The sequence below is a fragment of the Protobothrops mucrosquamatus genome, unplaced genomic scaffold, assembly GCF_001527695.2.
Source record: "Protobothrops mucrosquamatus isolate PMUCROS unplaced genomic scaffold, P.Mucros_1.0 scaffold1263, whole genome shotgun sequence".
NCBI lineage: Eukaryota > Metazoa > Chordata > Lepidosauria > Squamata > Viperidae > Protobothrops > Protobothrops mucrosquamatus.
Window position 1 is genome coordinate 29,440 of NW_015387469.1, and position 26,011 is coordinate 55,450.

The 26,011-nt window shown below is 48.5% G+C and overlaps 1 protein-coding gene across 4 annotated transcripts; it reads left to right on the forward strand.

The window, feature by feature from the left end:
- The first annotated feature begins 42 nt into the window (after nt 1-42).
- OLFM1 (olfactomedin 1) lies at nt 43-25,746 on the forward strand. 4 transcript variants are annotated; one of them, XM_029285084.1, is made up of 7 exons: nt 43-192; nt 6,791-6,940; nt 14,646-14,648; nt 15,116-15,271; nt 18,520-18,739; nt 22,739-22,845; nt 23,877-25,746. In XM_029285084.1, exons 1-7 carry the CDS (start codon nt 43-45, stop codon nt 24,549-24,551), a joined length of 1,461 nt encoding a protein of 486 aa, XP_029140917.1. In that variant the 3' UTR covers nt 24,552-25,746. The 4 variants fall into 4 exon arrangements, with proteins under 4 accessions (XP_029140917.1, XP_015676630.1, XP_029140918.1 ...); XM_015821144.1 differs by lacking the exon at nt 14,646-14,648; XM_029285085.1 differs by lacking the exon at nt 14,646-14,648 and having other exon boundaries at nt 43-160; nt 6,783-6,940.
- The last annotated feature ends 265 nt before the right edge of the window (nt 25,747-26,011 follow it).

Below are 26,011 nucleotides of genomic sequence, written 5' to 3' on the forward strand. Positions count from 1 at the left end.
GCGGCGGGTGCGAGGAAGGGGCGGGCGCGCCCTGCCGGGACCATGTCGGTGCCGCTGCTGAAGATCGGCGTGGTGCTGAGCACGATGGCCATGATCACCAACTGGATGTCGCAGACGCTGCCCTCGCTCGTGGGGCTCAACACCACCAAGCTGAGCGCCGCCTCGGGGGGCACCTTGGACCGCAGCACCGGCGTGAGTCACGCGCCGCTCCGGGAAGGGGGCGTCGCGGCCGGCCCTCCGCAGCCATCCATCCGTCAGGGGCCGCCCGGCGCAGCCGCAGCCCCCCGCGCGGGGAGGACGGGCGAGGTCGGCGCGGGGGGCGGCGGGGGGACGCCGGGGATGGGCACGCGGCGCCTCCGGGGGGGGGCGATTCGGGCGGGGAGGAAAGCGGGGCCGGGCCGCCTCCCACCCGCCCGCCAAGTTTGAGTGCAGCCGGGCGGCCCGACGGGTCGCGTCCCCGAGCCCCGGCCGCCCATTCTGCCGGGCCCCCTCCCGATTGAGCGGTGAGCTCCCTCCAAGCGGGGAATCGGGTCGTGAGGAAAGCTCCGCAGGAGCTGGTGAAGAAAAGTCTGGGGCGCCCCCCTTCCGCCCCCAGAAAGGACGGGGGGCAGGAGGAGGAGACGCCCCCGTGGCCGCTTCGGCCTCCAAGGAGAGGCCCGCGGGCGGGAAAGGAAGCCCAGGGGAACCTAAGGGGGGGGCAGAGACGAGGATGGGGGGTGAGGTGGAGATGGGCGGTGGGGGGGACAAATCGGTCTCCGGGATGTGTGTGTGTGTGTGTGTGTATCTGCCCATCCTGAGGCCAGTTTTGAAAGCCCCCCCATCAAAGACTTTACCGTGCATTAAACAAAAAAATGGGGGGGGGGCACCGCACAAAAACCGAAGGGATTTTTCACAGAAGATGTCAGACAAATCTAGAGGGTCCCAGGGGGGACACAGCACCCCTTCTTTTCTTCCAGGTTTCTGTCCAGCCCTCTCCACCCAGGGAAATGTCCGTGGTTTCCATCACTGCTTAAGTGGGTCTTGCTCCTCTAATTCCTCCAAGGGCTCTTTAGAGGATTTCAGAGGAAAAGGGGCCGGTTTGGGTGGAGAAGTCTTTTCCCTCTTCAGCTACAAATTATGTGGTTGAGATTCAGGTGGGCTTCCCTCCTTACAAATATCTACTGGCTGATTTAGAAAATATTTTTTTTTTAACATTTTACATTCAAGGCTTTACTTTGCCTCCCCCCCCCCACGCACACACACACACCTTCCCAAGGAAGAGACCAAAGTCAGTTTGATCAGATAAGCTGTTTTGGTGTCTCTAGGCAAGTGGGAAAGAGAGAGGCTTTGGGCGGACATAAAGAATGAGGGGGTGCCAAAGGAGGACCCCACGGAGCACTGAGGGCATCTGCAGAAGTTGGTTTGGGTGGTCTGTTCGGAAGACTTTGGCCTCCTGGGCTGGGCTGGGCTGTGTCCCTGGAGCTGAGGGGAGCCCGGCCAGCAGATCAGGAGGGGTGGGGTTGTTGCCTGTGGCTGAATCCCCCCTCCCCTTCTTCTTGCCTTCACCAATGACCCCTGACCAGTCCTATCTATGCCTTGGAGCCACGCTCATCAACGGAAGGCCCTGGCTTTCTGGACTATTTGGATCTTAGACTCTTGAGGTCCTGCAGAGGTCAAGGGACATGAAAGAAAGCGCTGACCGATTGCTTCCTTTCTGAATCCCGAGCAGAGACATGGCTGTAGCTCTGCACTCTTTGATGGCGGAAGCTCCCCACCCCCCACTTGTGTGTGTGAGACTCCTGGCAACTGACAGGACTAGTCCCTGCCATTTTCTTGGAAAGGTTTTCTGGAAGTGGTTTACCATTGCCTGCTTCCTAGGGCTGAGACAGTGACTGGCCCAGGGTCACCAAGCTGGCCTTGTGCCTAAGGTGGGACAAGGAACTCACCGTCTCCTGATCTCTAGCCTGGGGCCTTCACCACCACACCACACTGGCTATCAGGGAATTGGTGGGACTTAAAAGAGGTTGGGCGGTTGTCTCTTCTCTCCTTCTCCTTCTCCTTCTCTTGTCTTCTCTCCTTCTCCTTCTCTTCTCTTCTCTTCTCTCCTCTCCTTCTCTTCTCTTCTCTTCTCTTCTCTCCTCTCCTCTCCTCTCCTCTCCTTCTCCTTCTCCTTCTCCTTCTCCTTCTCCTTCTCTTCTCTTCTCTTCTCTTCTCTTCTCTTCTCTTCTCTTCCCTTCCCTTCCCTTCCCTTCCCTTCCCTTGAATGTGGGTGTCTATTGGGTGTCTATCTGTGGTGTGAATGGTCCCCCTTGGAAAGCCTGCCGGTTCCTCTGTGTGTGACACTGTTCCAAGGGGACCCCCGTGGGCAGCAGGGGCAGAGGTAGAGTTGGCAAGGTGGGTGCCCAGCAGCATGCCAAGAGCTGGCAGGTGGCTTTCCCTGCCCCAAAGGCCTTGCAAAGCAAACGGCTATGGGAAGGGAAGCCATTCAGCCCTTTATTCAGCGGAACCGTGAGATGGCCTGAGTGGCTCCTTCCCAAATGAAGAAGAGGGAGATCTGCGTGCCCCACTCCTCTCCTGCAGTGTGGATAGCAGGAAATGGTTGTTTTACGTAAGAGCTCAAGGGGGGAAAGTTCTGAGGTACTCAATAATTGCTGCGGAGTAAAGAGCCCCCTCTCTGCAAAGGGGACGGTTCACCTTGTTCCTCATTTTGCCCAAACCTGTGAGCCCCAGGTTTGCCCCAGCTGCTACTGAGCGGCCCCCTCCCAGCAATTAGATTGGGGGGGGGAGAGAAACTGTGGGAAGCTGCTGCTTGTGCATTGGACATTTGGAGGCACAGATGGAGGTCTGCGGCCCCCACATAAACACTGTGTGGGTGTTTTTCATAATTGGCTGAGTGTTTGAAAGAAAAAGCATGCTCCTATCATGTGCTCTGACAGTAGCGTCTGTCCCTAAAAATCTCTCCCCGTGTATCTCACGACTGCATCAATTTGGGAGTTTCATAGAACCATAGCATGGGAGGACATTATCCAGTCCACCCGCCGTGTTCCTGAGAGGTGGTGCCCCTCCAGCTGAGAGAGGCCCCCTCCCCCCATCTTGAATCCTCCTCCTACCACCGGCCTTTGCTCTTCCTCACCGGCTGCCCTTAGTGAAATGCTTCACCAAGGGGGGGGTTGGTTGTTTTTTTTGCCCAACATTCCAACTTATCAAGATTCTTCTGAATATTGATCTTCTCAGGTAGCTGTATCCCTCCAGTGTTTGCGTCATTGCTGAACTTGACTATCATGTTTCCTGAGCATTTTCCCAAGTCATGTATAAATATAAATGTACCGAAGGGCCCTCCGTTCCCCCTCCGCCCTTCCTCTCTCCCTGGGCGCCTTTGACACTCGCTGGGCACAATTGTCCAGCCGGCTCTGCCCATCTGATGACCCCAGCCCCCTGGCCCACATTTTGCCCTCTCCTTGGACCCTCCGGCCCACTTCGCCACTTGCATTGCTGAAGACAAGGCATCTTCCGTCCGGTCAGCGGAGGTCAGCCTTTCAAAAAAGGAGATCAGGTGGAGCTTGGAATGTTTTATTCCTAAGGGATCCATGTTGCCTCTTTACCAAGCAGCGCGTTCTTTTCCAAGCGCTTGGGGGAAGATTTAATAATCTTTTCCAAAATTTTGCCTGATGTTGGTTGCAATGCTGGCTGGTTAGTGATTGCCCAGGTCCTCTTTTCCCCTGTTTTGAAGATGAGACCAAAATTGACCCTCCTCCATTCTCTGGCACTATTCTGACCCTCCATGATTTCTCGGAGATGACTATGTCCCTCTGACAATCTTCAAGATTCATTGGTCTCATCCTGAAGACTTAAACTTGCTGGTGCCAGCCAGTCCCCCCCCCCAACCACCCCGTTGCTTCTCTCCACTTGCCCCTCCCTCCTTTTGTCAGTTCTGCTTAGATCCTTCTGGACAAGGGTCCCCTCCAGAGAAGAGATGGAGGGGCTCTGCCACCACTTCCCCATCCCCCATCCTGGCCCACCTGGCTCGGTCTGTTCCAGTCTGCCCAGCAGCAGAAGGCGCAGGGCGTTATCTGAGCTGGAGCATATCAAAACAGCAGCCACAGCATTTGCAGCCTTTGGGCCAGACCGAGGCCTTGGATGGGGCCCAGCACGGTCCATGCTCAGCTCAGATACTGCTTTGTGTTTGGAAACTTAGCGAGTTCAGAATAGGTTAAACCACATCGCGGAGTTAGCCGGCTTTATCCTCACCAGCGGCCTGGTGAGGCAGGTGGCCGAAAGGAAGTGGCAAGCAAATAGGCCCCCTGGCCAGGTCAGATGGCTTTCCTCCCGATCCGGTCGGAGTGGCTGAATAAGGTCAGGGCAGAAGGCAAAATTTACTGCCTTCTGGTGTGGGAGCCAGAGAGCCAATTAAGCAGATACGCCAATTGGGTTGATTTATTGCCATCTTAGCTCTGCCACCGAGCAGGACATTATCAGCAGAAGGGGGGAGGTCTCAATTTCTTGCTGAGCAAGAAAGAGCTGTGGGATTGTCAGCAGGCGCTCCGTCAGCCCATTCCTCTTGCAGCACTGGGTTTCTGACCCAGCCGGGATTGACACATGGATTGGACCCAGTTGGGACCATGTCCTTTCCTTCCTTCCTTCCTTCCTTCCTTCCTTCCTTCCTTCCTTCCTTCCTTCCTTCCTTCCTTCCTTCCTTCCTTCCTTCCTTCCTTCCTTCCTTTCTTTCTTTCTTTCTTTCTTTCTTTCTTTCTTTCTTTCTTTCTTTCTTTCTTTCTTGGATTTTTTAAATCCTCTAATGGAAGAAACGGAAGCCGCATGGATTCTTGGACATCACCAAGATGGCTTCTCCTGGAACTGGTCCTCCTTTTGATAACATTTTGTCTGAGGAAGACCCCTGGAAATGGTGGGAGCCCCTCACTACCTGTGTGCTCTGGGGGCTTCGGAAGACACTGCCTGACCCAGGTAGACGTCTCCCCAAGGGCTGCGGTTGGAAACCTCACCCCTGAGACCTCTCGGCATGTCAGCCAAAGGAAATGTTTTCTTTTGTGCTTCTCTTCCTCCCCTTCCTGGGAACAGGCTGGCTATAAAGATGCTTTTAACGCAGTTAATTATTTATGTGGCTAGCAAAAATAGACCCTGCCGCCCTTCTTCAGAACACAAAGTGCTTGGAAAACCGGAGCACCCTCCAAGCTGTTTTATGATGGCCATGTTAGAGAGAGGGGTCGGCATGGCCTGATTCTCTGAAGGGGGTCTTGAAAGGACAGGAGGTGGGCAGACCTGCCTCCTGCCTCCACGGCTGAGCAGAATCTCCTATTGACTTCTCTCCACGGGTTAGCCAGGAGCTGCTTCAGCTTTGCCCTTGTCGGGTTCTGCTGGCCAGCAAGGTCTGTTTGTGGGGAGCAGCAGGGCTGAGCCATCTTTCTTGCTGCAGTGGTGGGAAATCAACTTGGTCTCAGACAAGCAAGGGTGAATTCACACGGCGGCTGCAATGGGCTTTGCTCCTTGCAAAGAGAGAGTTTATGTCAGGACCCACCCCACTTTGCACCTTAAGAAGAGAGAACTCTTGGAATATTTCTTCCAACAGGCATCTGTATTAAGAGAAAATGGCTGCAGGCGTTCTAGACAGGACTTGGGGCCAAAGCCTTACGGTTCAAGGTTTTAAGGGGTCCCCAACAGCCCCAGCCCACCATTCTTCCAGTGACAACCCCAGGCGTTACATTTCCACCCCCTTTTTCCTCACTGCCGGTGGAAGGGAGACTTTAGAGGGGATTAGATGAAAGCTGATGGCCCCATTGTTATGATTAGTCCTTTTGGTGGTATCCACATTCAGTCCCTTTGAAGTTGTACAGAAGGAAGTGTTCACCCCCCTTCCCTTCATCCTATGACAGAATCCAGAGAGGACAGAAATGGGGTTTTCCATAGTCGATAACTAGAGATGAAATATAATTGGATTCTGACAGTTTATATCCTGGAGCCCCTTGGGGATTTTAGGGGACCGGGTGAGAAATACCCCTGCTTCCCTCTCCAGCATATCTTCCACACAGGCAGGAGGGAGAATATAAAGTGGGTTAAGCCTTCCAAGGGGAGCACAGAGGCCCCCAGCCTCAGAGGAGCCCTTTTGCTTTCAGAGTTGCCACTAGGATGTCCTCCCGTGTCTTTGTCACGTATGGAGACCTGGGGCTGTGAAGTCAGACATGCCAGGAGAAGCCGAGAAGAGAACCCCAAGCAGTGGGTAAACGGCACTTCCAACTGGCAGTTCTGGTGGCCACCACAGCGCTTGGTTGCCCATACGGCTCTTTGTGAGGTGACTTGCAAGGCTTGATGGTGCGGGAAAGGAAGCAAGACGGGCTGTCCCGGGACCAGACGAGGCTCCCCACGAAGGGACGGGCTCTTCTGCTCCGAGGGAGCTGATCGGGGGTCCCAGCTGCGCCTTCCCTTCCCCTGCACTGAGCCAGAGCAAAGCCTGTGGAGTGGGGGAGCTCAGCCCAAAACAAGTGGTGCAGTGGAGCTGAGAATCTGAATTGTAAATTGGGACAGCCTTGTGATTTTCGTGCAGATTCACTCAGGTGCCCTATTTACAGCATGCTACCTTGGCCTGCCTTGCAGGGTGGGTTTTCCCGAGATGTATGTAAATGAGAGTATTACTGATTATTGAGCGCATGAAGTGCTTTGTTAAAACTTCCTAGCAGTTTGTTTCAGAACGCCGTCTCCTTCTATCTCTGCCTTCCTTGCCCCTCTCCATTTGCTAAGCGTTTTCGTTCTTTGCCCCCTGAGACCAGCCTTATGGGCCCTCTCTCGTGTGTCAAACCAGGTGTTGCCTACCAACCCTGAGGAAAGCTGGCAGGTGTACAGTTCTGCTCAGGACAGTGAAGGACGATGCATATGCACAGTGGTGGCGCCTCAGCAGACGATGTGCTCGCGGGATGCCAGGACAAAGCAGCTACGGCAGCTGTTGGAAAAGGTAAATAAATGGGTCTGGTGGCTCTGGAGGGCAGGTATAGCTGCGCCTTCAACTTATAGAAATGCAAACTGCAATTGCCAAGCTGAGTTGCAAAATGAATATGGATCAGGTGAGGTTCCTCTAGAGATGGGGGGCGGGGGGGGCGTTTAAACTGTCATAACAGCATTTGAACTCATGCCCAGAGTTGAGGGCGTGGAATAAAGTGCTAGAAATTTTAATGTATTTCAGGATTCTGTTGATCAATGATGACTTCAGTTGATTTACCGGTAGAGTAAATTTAAGGTGTCAAACGTTTAAATCAAATTTTTCATTGCTACTAAATTTAGTGGACTTATTTGCTAGGCTGCAGAATTTGAGACAGACCGCTTGTGGGGAGTCGGGGGGGGGGCTGAAGAGTGTACATTTTATGGGCATCCTCTTCTTTATAACAGAGTGTTATTCAAAGGCCACTGTGTTATATCTCCTTTCGCCACTTAAATTTTAGTTACAACATTTTAGGAAAATAATATTTTGAGTTTTTTTCCTTCCACATTTGGAATTTGACTCTTTTAGAGAAAAATCAATGCCTCTTGTTTGGGCTTGGAGCTGCCAGCTACCCATGCAATTGTGTGTCACATACGGACAGCTATTGTTGTTTCCAAATTTGCAATTGGGAACCCAGTGATGAAGTGTGCTAACTTTAAAATTCCTGAATAGTCAGGGAATAGTAAAGGTAAAGATTTACCTTTCTTCTTTATACATGAAGGGCCACAAAAGGGGTATGTATATTGGTTGGTTTCAATTAATCTGTGTCCCTCGTTATCGTGATGAGAACCACAGAAAATGCATTTGATGTTCAAGAGACTTGAATCTATATTGGCTAATTAAAACTGAAAAGATCAAAGCCAGTCTATTGTCCTAAATAAATCTTCTAAGAGAGGAAAGTATTAAACCTTCAATTGGCCCAAACCACTTTGCTCTTCATTAATTTAATGCTTGAACTTGTTCAAAGCACCAGCTTCCAAAAAAAGACACGTGAGCAGCAACATTAAAATGCAAGGCTGTGCTCTTTGTTTTCTCAACTGACTTGAAAAGGTTGGGTTTGATATCACCAAACCGTAACGGAAAAGGATGATTTGTGGATTCCTGAGTATGTTTTTTATATCCATGTGATCTGTTTTTAATAGCCTCCAGTCCACAGAGATCAGAAGGATAATATTCGAGATCAAGGAATTCAGTGTTTAATTGCTTCCATTGCACAGAGTTTTATGAAATATCATCTCTCCACCTCCATTCCCCAAATTAATTAGATTCTGGCAACTGAACATATCATTATCCTTGGCATTTGGGATATGATCTGCCAGGTTTTGATGAATATGGTGATAGACTTCTCCCTACCCCCAATCATAATGCGTAAAGCAATTTAACACCTTAGATGTTTTCCAGTAGCAAAGCTTCAGATGTTGGTTGCTGGACCGTGGACTGTTCAAAGCGGTTCTACTCAATCTTGGCCACTTGAAGATGGGGAGATCTTGACTCTCAGAGATCCTGGCAAGCATTCCACACATCTTCAAGGGGGCAAAGTTGAGAAATGCTGGTTTAAAGGGGTGCCATTCCTTGTGCTGGACATGATAGCGTTTTTCTTCTGTTGCCAATATTCTGTAAGTGGAATGCATATCACAGCTCTGTTTTATTGATGTGTTCTGTAGCTGTGGCTAAACCAGGCCTTTCTCAGCCTTTCTAAACCTTCCTGAACAGAGTGCAAGAAGGATCTGCACTGATACATCAGAGTTATGAATTGCCTTGTTCTTTGTTCAGAAAGTTACTGAAGTTCCAGGGACTGATATAATCAGGGCAGCTCTTCCTTATTGCATTCTTTGACACGGTGGCTAAATTAATGGACCAGTGAAATGCTGTGGACATAGTATACTTAGACTTCTGTAAGGCATTTGACAGAGTAGACCACAGCCTGCTTCTTGGTAAGATAGAAAAATGTGGGATAGACAACATCACCACCAGAAGGATTCTTAACTGGCTGACCAACTGCACTCAATGGGTAGTCCTCAATGGAACTACCTCTGCATGGAGGGAAGCATGGGGTACCTCCAGATTCTGCTTTAGGACCAGTACTTCTCAACATCTTGATAAACGGTTTAGATCAGGGGATAGAAGGGGAACTCGTCAAATTTGTAGACAGCACCAAGCTGGGGGGAATAGCCAATACTTCTGAAGATAGACTCAAGATATAGATGGATCTTGATAGATTTGGACAGTATCCAACGAAATACAATTCAGTGGTGACCGAAGAAAGATTTTACATTTAGGCAAGAAAAACCAAATGCCCAGGTATAGAGTAATTGGTGCCTAGACTGCCTATCCGCCTCCAGAGGAATAGTATAAAGATCATGTGAAGTATTAGAATTGCTCTATACTGCTTGAGATACCATGTTCACTTTTGGTCACCACAATACAAAAATAAGATGTTAAGACCCTAGAAAGAGAGCAGAGAAGAGCAACAAAGATTATTAGAGTCCAGAGGCTAAAACATATGATGAACAGTCGTAGGGTATAACAAAGAGAAGGGCGAGAGCTGACATGATAGTCTCCCAATATTTGAGGGGCACTCATGGAGAAGAGGGGGTTAACCTATTCTCCAAAGGACCTGAAGGCAGGACAAGAAGCAAGGGATGGAAATTTATCCACCCTAGAACTAAGGAGAAACTTCCTGACCGTGAATGCAATTAATCAGTGGAACAACCTGCCTCCAGAAGTTGTGGGTGTTCCATCACTGGAGGTTTTCGAGAAGAGACTGGACAGCCATCTGCCTGGAATGGCATAGGGCCTCCTGCTTGAACAGGGGATTGGACTAGACCAGGGGTAGTCAACCTTGGCTCTTTTATGACTGTTGGACTTCAACTCCCAGAATTCCTGAGCCAGCCACGCTGAGGGGAAAGGGAGAGGTTTCCGAGCTGAGCCATGCTGGCTTAGGAACTCTGGGAGTTGAAGTCCACGAGTCATAAAAGAGCCAAGGTTGCCTATCCCTGCCCTAGACCATCTCAGACAGGGGACTGTCTAGCCATCTTCTGACAAGCAAGCAGATTCACCTAATAAGTTTGGAGTCAATTGTGATAAGTCGAGGACTGCCTGTACTGAAACTGCCATGGCTCCGTGGCGTGGTCATGTGATGTTACCACTAATATCCCATCGCTTACTGACAGAAATTCCTGTCCAATTAGGGTCCTTAAGCGAGGACCACCTGAATATTCATTCGCTCTGGCTGTTTCCGCACTAGTGAGTGAGGCTGTCTTTCTGCGCCAGAGCCGTAGATCACGAATGAAGGCAGGCTTCCTCTGGCTACAGGGGGGCTGGAGAGACTTATCAATCATTTGTGTGGAAATGGCCTCAGATTGCCAGTGCAGGATTAGAAGGCATTTCACGGCCTTTATAATGCACAAATGCTTTCCAGGGCGGGAGAGGAAGGGAGGGAGGGAAGAAGGAAAGAAAGGAAGGAGGGAGGGAGGAGGGAAGGAAGGAAAGGAAGAGAGGGAGGAAGGAAAGATGGAAAAGAAAGGAAAGGAAGGAGAGAGGGAGGAAGGAAAGGAAGGAAGGAAGGAAAAGGAAGGAAGGATGGAAAAGGAAGGAAGGAAAGGAAGAAGGAAGGAAAGGAAGGAGAGGAGGGAAAGGAAAGAGGGAGGGAGGCAAGGAAGGAGAGAGGGTGGAAGGAGAGGAAGGAAAGGAAGAAAGGAAAGGAAGGAGAGAGGGAGGGAGGAAAGGAAGGAGGAAGGAAGGAAAGGAAGAAGGAAGGAAAGGAAGGAAGGGGCTTGTCGTTTTTAAAGGCGTCAGCCACCATTTCTTGGGCAGGAGGATGTTCGCCCCTTGCAGTGGGCAGGCCAAACCTCCCTGCATTAAGGAAGCCCAGAGTTTTGCCTTATGTGCTGAGCCATCACTTCGAGCAACCAAGCATTCATGCAGGCTTAATTTTCAGCCCATGCCAAGATTCTGCGCGCAGTCTTGGGACTGTGGAACCTTTGAAGAAAACAAGCCAGACCCACAAACAGGGTTGCTTACGCAGCAGTTTTGTGTCTCAAATTTCAATGCCCTGTCATTCTGAGACATCCATAAAAGGATTCTCATCAAAGAAGAGGACGTTTTTTTAAAAAATGAAGATGGTTGAAAGAAGTAATAGGTGCCAAATTCCAATACAGGTAGTCCTTGTTCAGTGACCATTGAAAGTGAGTTGGGACCAGTCCTCGCTCTTTACAATTCTTGCAGTGCCCCTGTAGTCACGTGATCACAAACTGGGCACTTGGCAACTGTTGTGCATTGACAACCATCCATTTGCAACCTTCCCATCCAGCTTCCAACAGGCGAACAGGGAAGCTGGCCAAACAAGCCACCAGCTCCCGGTTGACTCAGCCTTCCGTCCTTCCACGGTCGGTAAAATGAGGACCCAGATTGTTGGGGGCCAGAGGCTGACTCTGTAAACAGCTTAGAGAGGGGCTGTAAAGCACCGGGTGCAGCGGCATATAAGACTAGGTGCTCTTGCTATCATGGTTCCATGATGTCTCATTTAATGATTGTGGTGATTCGCTTAACAGCCACAATCAGAACTACTGTTGCTAAGCAGGGCAGTCCCATGATGCTTGCTTAACAACTGCTTTGCTTAATGATGGTGTTGCCGGTCATTAAGTGAGGACTACCTGCATGGCAAATTGTGCTTGAGTCAAACTCTGCCTTGGAAAATGTTCTGCAAATCAAGGTTTGCCTTCGGGGATTGTTTGCTGCTGTACATTTAGCAACAGGGAAAAGAGGGCAGAGCTTGGCCATGTTTTAGTGCTCCTTCTGAAGTTTGTAATACATCACAAAGGGCAGCCATGGGCACGGATCTGCAGAGATTTGCATGTTCTGATGCGCGGCCTGGATGCAAATTTATCAATAATTAGTATAGTTGAAAGAAAGATATTATCCATCTTGCCACTGGGAAGAAGTTCAGGCAGATGACCTTTCTGCTGCTGTCCCCGGCTGATTCTCCTGGCTCCAGGATTCGCATCTCCACACACATCCTCACACTAATTACCTCCTTGAATGAACTTGGTAGTTTGCGTAATGACACAGCTCCAGTTTCGAGTCATAGCCTATATCCTCTCCTTGTATCCAGCCCAAACCATTCCAATATGCTTCTGAACAATCCTGCCGCATCTTCTACATGACCATCCCTGGACACTTGTCTCACAGCAGTCTTCTTCTCTCCAGACCGAATGTACCCAACACATCCCATCGTTCCTCTTAAGCTTTTTGTTCCAGCCCCCTCCTCATCATTGCTTTTCACTGGACATGCTCCAATTTGCCAGTGTCTTTCCTAAAATGTAGAACTGGACTCAATATTCTAGGTGTGATCTGACCAATACCGAATATAGATCTTTCTCGATTTTGATAAATGTGCTTCAGCTGAGGATTGCATTTGCTTTTTTTTTTTTAACATCCCATTATCATTTTTTATTTATCTATTTAAATGTATTGGCTACCCAAAGCCAGTTGCAACATTCATAATTAGAGAAAACATTGTTGTTGTTAATTGCGAAGTCGTGTCAAGCCCATGGCGACCCCATGGACAAGGTTCCTCCAGGCCTTCCTGTCCTCTACCATCTTCTGGAGTCCCTTGAAGCTCACGCCTCCTGCTTCAGTGACTCCATCCAGCCACCTCATTCTCTGTCGTCCCCTTCTTCTATTGCCCTCCATCTTTCACAGCATTAGGCTCTTCTCCAGTGAGTCCTTCCTTCTCATTAAGTGGCCAAAGTATTTGAGTTTCAAAGAGAAAACATAAAAATAGTTAAAAGCATTAAACAGATGGATTTGAACCAGCTGTAGCTTCTGGATGGTCTTCAAGGGCAGTCCCATGTAGAGCACATTGCAGTAGTGCAAAGGTGAAGGGACCAGGTCATGAGTGGCTGTCTAAAACAAGTGGCACCACCAGTCTTGATCCATCCAAGATCAAAGATGGTCACCTCCCCAATCTGGGGCTCCAAGCAGCCACCCAGTCCTATGAAGATGGAGCCAAAGTCTGTTCAGCCCCCTCCAAGCCAGCTGGTCTCCATACACGGCTTAAGACAGGGAGCGCTTCTCCTGTGCAACTTGGGGGGGGATATAAAGCTGGGTATCATCAGCGTAAAGAAGATACTGCACTCCAAAGGGTGACCTCCCTCCCCCAGGAGTTTCATACAGAGCGAGGCTGGCATGTTTTGCTAGTGATTCAAGGCTGCTGCTTAGTGTGGCTCCTTCCCACGCTAAGCTTGTGCTAGGGGAAATTCTTCTTGTTGGTGTCTGCCTGTTCCAGCTTGTCAAGACCATTTTGAACCTTCCTTCCTTCCTTCCTTCCTTCCTTCCTTCCTTCCTTCCTTCCTTCCTTCCTTCCTTCCTTCCTTCCTTCCTTCCTTCCTTCCTTCCTTCCTCCCATCTCTACTGTCCTCTAAAGTGGATCCTATCCCTGTTAACGTAGGGCCATTTGCAAACTTGGTCATCCAAGTCAGGAAGGCCAAAACTGCTCCTGGGTGCCTGTTTTGCTTTAAGGAACCCTCTCCTGGCTCCCTGGCTGGGGAAATCCTGGATAGATGCAAACGGACCCCTTTACTTTTCTGAGCACATCCCAGCCATCCTTTCATAGCTGCTGCTGCTGCTTTGTGGCTGGCCGGAAATTGGGCAAGCAGGAAGGGGACCCTCAGGACAGTTACCCCCTTGGATGGGCACCTCCCTTCCAGGGCTTTTTGTCTTTGCTGACTCTTCCACACGTGGCTCACACACCAGCACACCTCCTCCTTTGATCAGTATCCTGCAGCAATCGAGGGAAGAGCCTGCCCAACAGCCGCCTGCTTTTCTTCTTGCCAATTGCTGCAAATGAAGCAGCTGATAGAGGGGTGGGGTGTGGGGGGGGTGTGAACTGGCATGTTGGCAGCAAAACATACACATGCCAACAATAGTCAGCAACCTGAGAGACGGTTTAGTCTTACCCAGTTGATCCTAGATTCTCTAAGCTCTCTAAGTGTTGGCACATTTCAGGGCCATCAATCAAACTGTGCCACCACCTTATGTGATCTGAGAGATGTGTTGCTACTCTTTCGAGTAGCAAATTCCTGCTCTGTTGTCTTTCTAGAAAGCTTTTAACTCTGGCTTTTCCAGCAGACCTTTCTCCAGGACGATGTAGAAGCTGAAAGCAGAGTCTTGTTCAGTTCTACTTCCATTCCCCTGGAGTGGAGTCTTGTTCTTTTCTTGTTCATTACTGGTTTATTTTCAGTGTAGTTTACGTAATATGTTTTGACATTTTATAAAATGCCGCCCTAAGATACTTCTGGATTAGATAGCTTATAAATCAAATCAATAATGAATGGATAAATTCCAGCATCCCACCTATAAATCGTAGCATTATTTGATTATACAAACACACACAAATATTATAATAATAAAATAAAATAACTGTTACCACAAGAACCTTACCTCCATCTGACCGCCTTGCTTTCTTTGGCTGCATTGACAGTAGTACATCTACACCTGCATAGAGTAAACCCTCAATTTCAGCTCAAGTGGCTGACCTGTTGTAACAGATGCCACTTCGATTTCAAGCAGTGAGAGACTTTACCCAGCAATGTCATGCACAGAATCTCATTTGTCATTTAATCAACATTTGTCCTTCTGTCCAAGGGAAGACTTTACTGTATTTCTACTCGGGAGTTAGCAAGTATCACGTGGCTTACAAGTTCTGTCCAAGGAGGAGAGAACTGCAGCCTTTGAGTTTACTGAACCACAAACCTGGTTGCTATTTTTCACTGTCTTGTCATGGAAGATTCGAGCCTTTTTGTCCCCGCTGCATTGTACATGTTCTCTTACCATAGAACTGTAGAATCCGTTCAGGAAAATCAATTAAGGTATTACCAAGAGGTGACTGTCCAATTTCATAAAAACTTCCAGAGTTGGAGAATCCGCTCTAGGTAGGCAGTTCCACTACTGGACAATTGTTATTTTCAGTAAAGTCTTCCTTAAGTGTAAATGAAATCTCGGTAGCTGTAACTTGTATCTGTTATTTCTGGTCTTCCTTCTCTTGATCATGGCAAAGAGATTTTGTCGATCTCCCCTTTATGTCTTTCTTGCTTTAATGACGTCTTCTCTCTGGGTTTCCCCCCTCCCTGGCACCCGATTGCCCCACAGGTGCAGAACATGTCCCAGTCAATAGAAGTCTTGGACAGGCGAACTCAACGGGATCTTCAGTACGTTGAGAAGATGGAAAATCAAATGAGAGGCCTGGAATCCAAGTTCAAGCAAGTGGAAGAGAGTCACAAGCAACACCTGGCCAGACAGTTTAAGGTAAGTAGACCACTTGGGCTCGGGAGGGAAAGAAGTGCTTTCTTGGCAGAATTTGTTCCAGAGGGGAGAAGGCCGAGGGGTCTCTTAGGCACCGTTTCCCCAAAGGTTGGGCTCCCCTCCCGTTGCAGGACTGCCCTTGCTCACAACCATGGTGGCTGAAGCTCAGCACAGAGGCAGAATGGACTTTGTGCCGCTTCGATTTCCACTGCAGTCACTCAAGAGTTTCCAGGAAGCCTCCATTTCCTTTGCTTCAGGCATCCTGGAAGCCCTAAACTTGGGATGAACTTAAAGACTTTTAAAATCCGAGTGTCAGATTGTTGGGCTGCAACTTTTTCTTTTTATCAGCATTTTAAATCTACTTTTCCTACTAAAATCTCCACTCCTTTGGCTGCTATTAAAACCACAGGAGCAGGAGGGGGTGAAGCAGTTGATACCACAGGAAAAAAAAGACCCAGAAACTCAGTCTGAAAGGTGCTTTTTCCAAAAGGCAATTGGACTTCCTTGGTTTGAAAAAATTTCACTTCTCATCCAAGAAGAGAAAAGGAAAAAAAACCCAAGAAGCTCCAGTTGCCTTTTGGAAAAAGCATCTTGGAGACAACTGTGATGATTGAGAATCTCCATAGTCATTTACCCAATAACCTTATTTTTTATCTCCAATTTTTTTTTCTCCCCTCAAAAGCTTTCATCTCTCCACTGGGCTGGTTCCCATTTAATAGATCTTTATCCTCCCTACCCACAAAAGCACACAACTATCTCTGGAACTTGCTAAGGTCCCTAAGATTTTGTGCTGAGTAAAACTGATGCAATGAATGAAAGGCGTCCTTGTCAGTTTTGAAATCTAACTGGGAGTTTAATATTGTACATGGAATCCTCAAGCTGGAAGGGCCTCTTTGAGACGTCTAACCCAGCCCCAGCTCAGTGTAGGAAGCCCAATGGGAAGATCCCCCCACAGATGGCTGTGAGCCTCCAACTGGCCACTTCCACTGACCAAGGGCTTTTCTGAGCCATTGCCACTACGAATGAATGTGCTGTGTGGATGTATTGCCCCTGGTGTTTTTTTAAATGGGTTTTCCTGCCTGGTGCTGGGACAGTCTGAGCCTCTCATCAAAATGGTCTTCCGGTGGCACTCGGAGCCCCCCCCCATGAAATGCAATGAACTCAGAGCCCCAGGTTCAGGCATCCTGGAGAGGGGGCTGGCCAGGCTCTGGTGCCTTTCAGTCCGTCCAGTGGAGAGGAGCCCACCCTGTCTGGAACTGTTTTCAGGCTTCAACCCCAACCTGTCCTTGACCCCAGTGCAGAGATGGGTTGGTGGGAAGGCTCTAGAGAAAAATCCCCTAAAGGGGGGTGAGGGCTTCCGTGGGTCCAAAGGGACCCTTTTGTCCTGCACATTCTCAGCCGAGTGAGTGGCCCTATGGGAAAGGCAGGACACCCTTTATTTATTGGCGGGCACTGCAAACAAAGTTAAGTAGACGTGGGGGAGAATGCTTTCCAGGATCCTTCACAAATTGTTTCACAGCAGAGAAACCAGGTTGATGATAGCTTCATCATGGATAAGAGGTCCTTTCCAGCTCCGTGCCCTATGACTCTCCAGGGAAAAGAGTTCTCCACAGCAGAGAAGTCCTTGGCAATGGCCGTGGCTTGGCTTCTGAGGAAGCCGCTGGGGTGGGATGCCATCTTCCTTTCGGAGGCCTTCAATGGGCTGGAGAAGGAAGGGAAGGGAAGGGGAGAGAGAGAGACTGCAAATGAAGCAAAGAATCCAAGGAATAGCAAAAGGTTTTCCCAGAACACGTCCCTTGACGTTTGCATGCCAAGCTCATAAGGCCCAACCCCATTAAAGGCTTTCTCTCCCCAAGCGAGAGCTGCTCAGAGGTCTGCTGAAGCTTCTGCCTTTTAGTGACTTGCTCGTTAAAACAGGGCTCCCTTTCATTCTTGGCTACCACAGACCCGCCCTCCTATTGCCCCCTCTCCCAGAATCCTTTGTGTCTCGCAGGGGGGACCATAATAGTTACTCAAGGGGGAGGGGGGATGTCTTCCTCTTTAGAAAAATGAGACCAAGCCCTGCAGGCAAACCTTCCAGTAGGGCTCCCTGCCTACAAAAAACGTGAGCTCCCATGGCGCCTGGCCCAAAGCAGAGAGCCGGGGAGCTTCCCCTGGCAGCCTTGAGCACGGAATGTGCCCCCCAGGGGTCTGGAGCTGTGCCAGCTTGCTTGGGGACGGGGGGCTTCCCCTCCTTTCCATTGCAGGGCCACCATGCGGTCAGCAAGGGCAGAGGGCCTCCTGGCAATGGGGGGCTGGGGAGGGCTTGGGCGAAGGGCAAGGTGGCAGATGTCGAGGGAGGCACTGGGAGAATGGGGGGAGCTGGCCAGAAGCTCCTACGATCCCCCCCACCCGTGAGGTGGTGCTTAGTGGTGCACCATCCATGGAGAGGAGGTCCCTGGGGAGGGCGTCAGCAGGGCCACGGCTGGGATGCGGACTGTGTTGACTTCCGAGTAAGCCTCTGGGACTTGAGTGTTTCGTCTTCTTGCTTGCAGGGCTAACTTAAAAGAAATTTTTACAATGTCGCACTGGCTGAAGAAGCTGTTCATCCCCCCCACATGTAACCATGAAAAACACACACAGAGAGAGAGGGCAGAGAGATTTCCCCGCCACCCTTTGAGTTGGTCTTTATTTCCTTTTCTTTCTTTTTTTTGAGTTCTTTGATCCTTGTTTATTTTTCTTTCCAATTTCCACCCTTACCAGAACCACACAGCTGAAAGCCTGTCTTTTGCATGGAATTTGTAGAAATACATTTCATCATCACTAGTTTTGGAACTTCCTTGTCAATGCGTTGCTTATTATTATTACTATTATTATTATTATTCTCATCCTCCTCATCCTCATCCTGATCATCATCATTCTTTTATGGAAAAGAAAAAAAAAAGAATTTGTGTATGTGACCGAAGCATGTAACCTTAAGATGTTGCATTCTAAAAACAGAAAAAAAATAAAAATAAAGGCCTTTTTTCCCAAATAAGATGGTGTTTTGCAGACTGTTTAATATATGCATATATATATTTATATATATTTATATTTCTCCCATTTGAGTTTCCACGCTCCACACAAGCATTATTAATACTAATCGTGGCGGTCCTTGTGGCGCACCCCGAGCGGAGCAGCGGCGGCCCAGTGCAGGGAGAGAGAGAGAAGGGCGAGGGAGGGGGGGAATTTGCACACAGAGCACTGAAACCAAGCTTATTTTAACCTTGCAGGCGATAAAAGCGAAAATGGAAGAGCTTAGGCCCTTGATCCCAGTCTTGGAGGAGTACAAAGCCGATGCCAAATTGGTTTTGCAGTTTAAGGAGGAGGTGCAGAACCTGACGTCGGTTCTAAACGAACTCCAAGAGGAAATTGGCGCCTTTGACTACGAAGAGCTTCAGAGCAGAGTGTCAAATCTTGAAGAGAGGCTGCGGGCATGCATGCAGAAATTAGGTAGGAGACGCATCGGCCCCTGAGAGGCAGGGCGTCCTCACCCTCTGGGCTGTTCTGCTCCCACCGGACACCCAGGCTGGCCAGAGATGCAGGAACCGCCCCCTCTCCTTCCTCCCCCCACCCCCCCGCGAACTCAGTTGTTTCCCTGCCACAGCAGAGTTCAGCCCCGGGCAGAGAGTCCCACTGCAAGTGCCCCCCCAGGGCCAGAGGAAGGTGCCCTTGTGGCTCTCGGCTTGAGTCCCGGTATGGGAGAGGTCAGGGGAGACACTTGGGCAGGGCAGGCCTGATACGCCAGAAGGCCTGCCCACCTCAGAGAGGATGGATGGATGGATGGATTGAATGGATGGATGGATGGATGGAGGATTCAGGGCCATTCTGCCACCCCATGCCAACCCCCGGGGCTTTCCAGAATGACCATTGTGGCAGGACTCTTCAATCTGGAATGTGCATGGGGAAGGGAGGGGGGGATGAGAAACTGCTGACCAAAAGCGGGCTAGGAAAACCTTTCCTGAACATTCCTTGAAACACCCGAGGAGATCTTGGGCTCTGTACAAGCTCACATCTGTCCTAGTTTAACTGGCTTGGAAGGGTCCAGCTCTCACAAGCCAAGATTCCAAATCCACTAAGTCTCAAGAGTCTAAATACTGTCACTAGCACTGGTTTTATATCCTGCTGTTCTAAAACACCATCAGCAGTAAATCTTCAGCTAACAACTAAACAAATAAAAAGAAAAATGAGATTTCAAACAGCTGACGGGGGAAAAATGCAGAGATAAGTTTAATATGATGGCTACAAGTATAAACACCAATCATTAAAACCAGGGGCCGAACTGCCAACCTCAAGAGGGCCCTCTGAAGTCCATCAGGGTTCTCTTTCTGCTGAAGCCACCCTGAGTGGGAGACCTATTTATTTATCGACTTACTGTATTTATTTATAGTTCATATTTCCAAACTGCCCGTCTCCCTCAGGGCCTTTGCTGTTCCACGATCCCACTTCCCCAGAGCCAGGATCACCTGGTGACTTGAGAGTCCATCACTCGGAAAGCCCCTGATCCAATAACCAGGGATCTGTTTGGAAAGTCGGGAACGTGTCCGAGTTGTGGGGCAGGGTCTGTGGCAGGACTAGCCATATCTCTGTCGAGGAAATGTTCCATTAAGCAGATCAGGGCAGGAACAAAGGCTTTCTTGCTGGAAATCAAGTGAGCTAAATGATCTCCTGTGGACCTCCTACATGGGATGGTCAGGGATGGCCGGATATCAGTGAGGCTGTGGGCTAAAACAGGAAGCAGCAGCTATAGTGGTAGAATGCCAGCAAAGCTCAGTCAGAACTAAGCCTTAAGCATTGCGAAGGTTTATGCCAGGTAAGTAGGTAGGAGATGGCAGGTGGTCTCTTCCCTGTCTCGTATTCTCTTGAAGATGGGGAGCCTTTATGAAAGGCAGTTTATATCTGTGGTCCACTAGCCGGCCCCTGACTCCTTGGGCCATTGTTTCAGAGAGATTTCCTTACCAGATTTCTCGTTGCCTTCAACAGTGACAGAGCTTCTAGTGTACTTGAAAAGTTCTTCTAAAATTCAGAGATGCATCTGCCTTGAAAGCACCCAGGTTGAACTTAATAGCACAGACAAACAGCCAGAGCTGACCACAGGAAGCATTTTATGACATCCTGTGTTATGTCGTAAAACGCTTTACGATAAAATAATCATTTGCAGCTCATAGAGTTTTATAACATTTGCCAAATTTCTATTCCACGTAAGTCATGGGTCTCAGATTTTGGATACTTTCTGTAAGTTAGCCTGTTTGAGATAACCTTGGTTCAAAAAGTCCCCCCCCTTTTTTTAAAAATCTATTTAAAGGTTACAGACACAAGAGTTTTAGTAGTACATAGCTTGCTTGTTAAAGATAAGGTTAAAAATCAGACCAGGATTCCACAAATTTTATTGATCTTGCTAACACCAGAGAAGGGAATATATCTCTTACCCCAACCCCTGGATTGGCTCCAGAGGGCTGCCATTTCACTCCCTTTTCAAGACTGGATATCCCAGAAATGAGTCATAGAATCATAGCATATCAGAGTTGGAAGGGACCCGGAGATCTTCTAGTCCAGCTCCTTGCTCAAAGAGGAGACCTCGCTCAATGAATTTTACATCTCACAGGCTAAAAGAAAGACATGTACAAGACTCCCTAAAGCAGTCCACAGGCTTTTTAGAATCCTTCTCTTTTGCTCCATGAATTGGCAACTTATTATATTATGTGCCAACGTTCACCTACTTATCGCCACTGAAAACATTGTTCCTTGGACTGTTGTTCTAACAGCAATCCATAATTGGTGGAGCCAATTTTTTCTCAAGTTTGGTGATAAACAGAAACATCCCACAGCCCTGGTAGATCTTTGTCTACTCATTTGAGATCCAAGGAACATATAATTACTACTTACTGAAGGAGAAGTTCCTAAAATACATAAGATAGGAGGATGGAGAAAGCAGAGATCATAAAACTATTGGTCACTTCTTGATGCGGTCGCTTTTAGCGAATTGTAATTAGATGCCTGATGGATGCCTATATCATTGTGTATTGGGCATTATATATTTCTGAGTCTTCAGAAATATGATGCAGTGCTTCCTAGATAGCCTTAGTTGCTGCAAAGCTGAATTCAGCTATCAAAATCCTAATGTCTAAAACCAAATACACTAATAAATTCAGCTTTCTGCTCCTTATTGTGGATGGGGTGATGTTCCTGGACCTCCCAAAACAGGCGTACCAAAGCATCACTCTTCGTGCATGGCTGCTGAGACGGAACACTCTCCCATTATTCAGGGGACATGCAGGAGTGATTTCCTTGAGCGCTGGTAGCTTCCATTGAGTTATATGAGTTCTCCCTGTGTGTGAAATGAAGAACTCGCTCTCAAGAAATGGTGAGTTCACTTTCACGAGAGATGCTGGGCGGTCTTCTCTCAGACTAGATGACTCTTCCATCTCTAGCATTTGGTGATGATAATCTTTTGTGAAGAATACACTTTTGGCAAGGATCTCTTTCATGGAGTGTGGAGGGCTTGCACCTGTTTTGAAGGAGGCACCAAAGGCAGGTCTCGCTCCTCTCCAGCCACCTGCAGCCTCCTCGCTTCCCAAGTGACAGGGAAGGCAGCCCGAAGGACTCTCCCCAGGGCCTTTTTCTGACCAGAAAACAATGGCAGCCGAGAAAACCACAGATGGGCAGAGAACCAAATGAATTGTTGTAAATCTTGGACTACTTGTACGTTTCAACATTGGTTCCAATATTTGAGGGGCCGCCATAAGGAAGAGGGGGGTCAACTTATTTTCCAAAGCACCAGAAGGCAAGAGAAGAAGCAATGGATGGAAACTATTCAAGGAGAGAAGCAACCAGGAATTAAGGAGAAACTTTCTAAGGGTGAGAGCAATCAACCAGTGGAACAGCTTCACTCCAGAAGTTGTGGGCGCTCCATCACTGGACAGAGCGATGAGACTGGACGGCCACTTGTCTCAAATTGTATAGGGTCTCCTGCTTGAGCAGGGGGTTGGACTAGAAGACCTCCAAGGTCCCTTTCAGCTCTGTTATTCTGTATAGATTTGGCTCTGTTCCATGGTGAGCAGCAGCTGTTCTGCTTTGTTTCTTCCCTACATGAGGATGCAACTATTTTCTCTTTAAATGGGCCCTCTGTGCGCACACCGAGAGCTCCTCGCCAACACACCCTGCAACACACCCTGCAATCTCCCCTGCCTCCCAAAAAAACACCCACTTCTTCTGGTATCTCAGCCACTTTCTCTGGCTGGTGAATAAAGCTCTGAACTCAAAACTACCATCCAAAGAAATGTGAAAGCATCGTAAATACAATTTAGAAAAAAAACAAGCTCTTTCCCAGGACCAAAAAAAAAAAATTGCACATTTTGACACAGAATTATGCGGACCCTGGTGAAAGGTAGGCTAGGGTGGGGAGGGAATTGCAGGACTTGTTTACTATTGTTGTGTTCAACTATCTTGCAGCATGTGGGAAGTTGACTGCAATAAGCGACCCCATCACCGTAAAGACCTCTGGCTCACGCTTCGGCTCCTGGATGACGGACCCCTTGGCTCCCGAGGGTGAAAGCAAGGTAGGACCACTTCCTTATCCCTCCTCTGATGCTGGGAACAGGGCAGTCGGGCTTTGACCAGAACATTGTCCCAAGAAGAGGAGATGCGTTATGCAAACCCCACTGAGAATCCTCAGCTCTCTTGGTCATTCACGATGGCCCACCTTGGCTTGCAGGACAGGCCAGCGGACAGCCTTCCGAGGGGGCAGAGGGGCCTGCCTTGTCTCGTCCCTCGCTGGAGGCACAGTCCAGGCAATGGGCTTGGCAGCCACAACGCTTGTCTCCAGGGTGGGACCTTATTTTTCTGCCTGTCTCCAGCTAGTTCTGGTTTATCTTTTCCTGGCACATCTCAAGGGGTGGGAGAGGAAGGGAGCAGACAAAAGACAGAGGACCAAGTGAAGCCAGCAGGACCCGGCAGGTCTCTGTTAAGTTCTTTAGCCAAGCCCTCTCATCTCACTGATGGAGATTTAATTGTCTCCATGAGGGCTGATGCGTAACAGAATCACCTCGTGGAGAGGAAGGCTCCCTTTCCTGGGAAACCTGCACAGCTCTGCTCATTCGGGAGGACGGTGGGTGCTTTGTGGAGCCAGAGCCCGTTTTGCAGAGCCACAGAGAGAGCAAAGGATTTTGCAGAGCACCAGAGGTCCATCCCACGATGGATGTCCACAAAGAGGGAAGAAGGGTGGTGTCCATGGGTGTCTGTCTGAAGGACCAGGAAAGCTTTACCTGTGTGCATCACAGAAATGTATGGGTAACTTTGAAAGAAATGGAGCTTGTTGACATTGTCAAAGCTGCCATATAATGGGACATGTCTCAGATGGTCTTTCAAAACCCTATATGGGATACCTGTATTTATTCATCGCCACAATCTGTGTGTGTGTTGAATGCAATGCTGTTGGACAGGGTGACTGAAGCAGATGGGAATTGTAGTCCCACAGTTGGAGGGCACCCGATTAGAGAAAGCTAGGCTACTGACTTCTGACAGCAGAAGCCTTAGCTGGGTCCATGTTTTAATGCTCTTTGCTTCTCTGTGTTCTGCTGCTCTTCCCCAGGTCTGGTACATGGACAGCTATCACAACAACCGATTTGTCCGCGAATACAAATCCATGTCTGACTTTATGAACACGGATAACTTCACCTCTCACCGCCTTCCACACCCCTGGTCTGGCACTGGCCAAGTGGTCTACAACGGCTCGATTTATTTCAACAAATACCAAAGCCACATCATCATCAGATTTGACTTGAAAACGGAGACCATCCTGAAAACCCGCAGTCTGGATTACGCAGGCTACAATAACGTCTACCATTACGCCTGGGGTGGCCATTCGGACATTGACCTCATGGTGGATGAGAACGGGCTGTGGGCCGTCTACGCCACCAACCAAAACGCAGGGAACATTGTCATCAGCAAGCTGGACCCCAACACCTTGCAGAGCCTCCAGACCTGGAACACCAGCTACCCCAAGCGCAGTGCTGGCGAGGGCTTCATCATCTGCGGCACTTTGTATGTCACCAACGGCTACTCGGGAGGGACCAAGGTGACCTACGCTTACCAGACCAACAGCTCCACTTACGAGTACATAGACATCCCATTCCTAAACAAGTACTCGCACATTTCTATGCTGGACTACAACCCCAAGGACAGAGCTCTCTACGCCTGGAACAACGGCCACCAGATCCTGTACAACGTCACCCTTTTCCACGTCATCCGGTCTGACGAGTTGTAGTCCTTTTTGTGGCGCAGAGATGGGACTGAAGGCTTCACACACACACACACACAGCCACCAGAGAGCCGAAGGTGTCAGGGACACGTATTTTAAAATATCGAAAGGGAAGTTTCGAATGGAGCAGCTGCCAAACTCTACACAGAGAGGATTGTACCTGAGTGAAAACGGCAAGACCAGAACTTACCTCTCAAACGTCAAACTACTATTATCGACAACATGGGGAAAAAATGCTACTCATTTGCAGCTGGAACTGCACTTGAAAAATACTTTCCAGCCACTTTTTCAGGGTGGGGCCAGGGTGGATGTCCCCCCCCCATTTATGTTCCAATAGCAGAGCTGTAGTTACAAAGTACAATGAAAGGCGATGACTGTTGGACATTCATTAGGGGTTACCTGGTTTTCTTGTTCCCCTTCTCTTTCTTTCGCCTTTGTTTTCTTGGTGTGTTGCATGGACTCTTCCCTACATCACAGAGAGCGTCAGTGAATGTCTGGGTTGTTTGACAGCATACAGTTGATTCATGCTAGCAGAGTTTGATTTTTTTTTTTAAATGAAAAGAGGGTTATGTGTAAAGATCGTTTAACCATTGCAGCTAGCAACTCATCTCTCTCTCTCTCTTTTTCTGTGCTTTATGTCCCCTTTAGACAAACTGTTCTGAGACCCAAAGTAGCTAATGGAACTGTGTCTTTAGTAGCTATAAAATACAAAAAGAAAAAAAGTTATGTACCATGGACAAGATGTTGTACCCAAATATTTGTTTGAACATGTATCCAACCAATAACTTGTACCCTAAATGTCTGTTATTAACCAGAGGTGGAAAACTTTATATGTCCAAGTTTATGCAATGAATGTTGTAAATGCAAACAAAGTCATTTGAATTAATAAATGAAAGTTTCATATCTTAAAAAAAAGTACTGTGTTTATGTCATAGGTAAGCAACTAATGTCTAGAAGGACGTTCAGAAGCAAGAAAAATTTCACAAATAGATCAGCTTTTACTTTCTTCCGAATTCTATGAGTATTTGAACTTTCTCTGTATATAACGTGTAAACAATATGGACACAATCTGTATGTTTTGTTTTGTTTTTTGTACAGTGGCCTTTCTTTGATCCCTTTGCATTGCAGATGACTGAATATACTGCGTCTTTTCTATACTGCCTCTTTTAAATTGCAGTGCCCTTTGAAATGTTGCAAAATAATAAATAATATGATTTGCTCTGAGATAAGAAGACTCCAGTCTAATCTTAGCTTGAAAAAAGTGAAAAGTCTTCCTGAAGGGATACGAGGCCCGCTGTGAAATCCCAGCCCTGTTGCTAACATTTCAGCCAGGGCAGCAACTCGGGGAAGGCCAGCCCAGCTGCTGATGTTTTGGGGTCACCTTGTGCACAGGCAGGAGGCCAAAGCTTATTCTAAATGATAACAGTTTTCTTAAAAAGGAGTAACTAAATGGATGTAAGGATCTG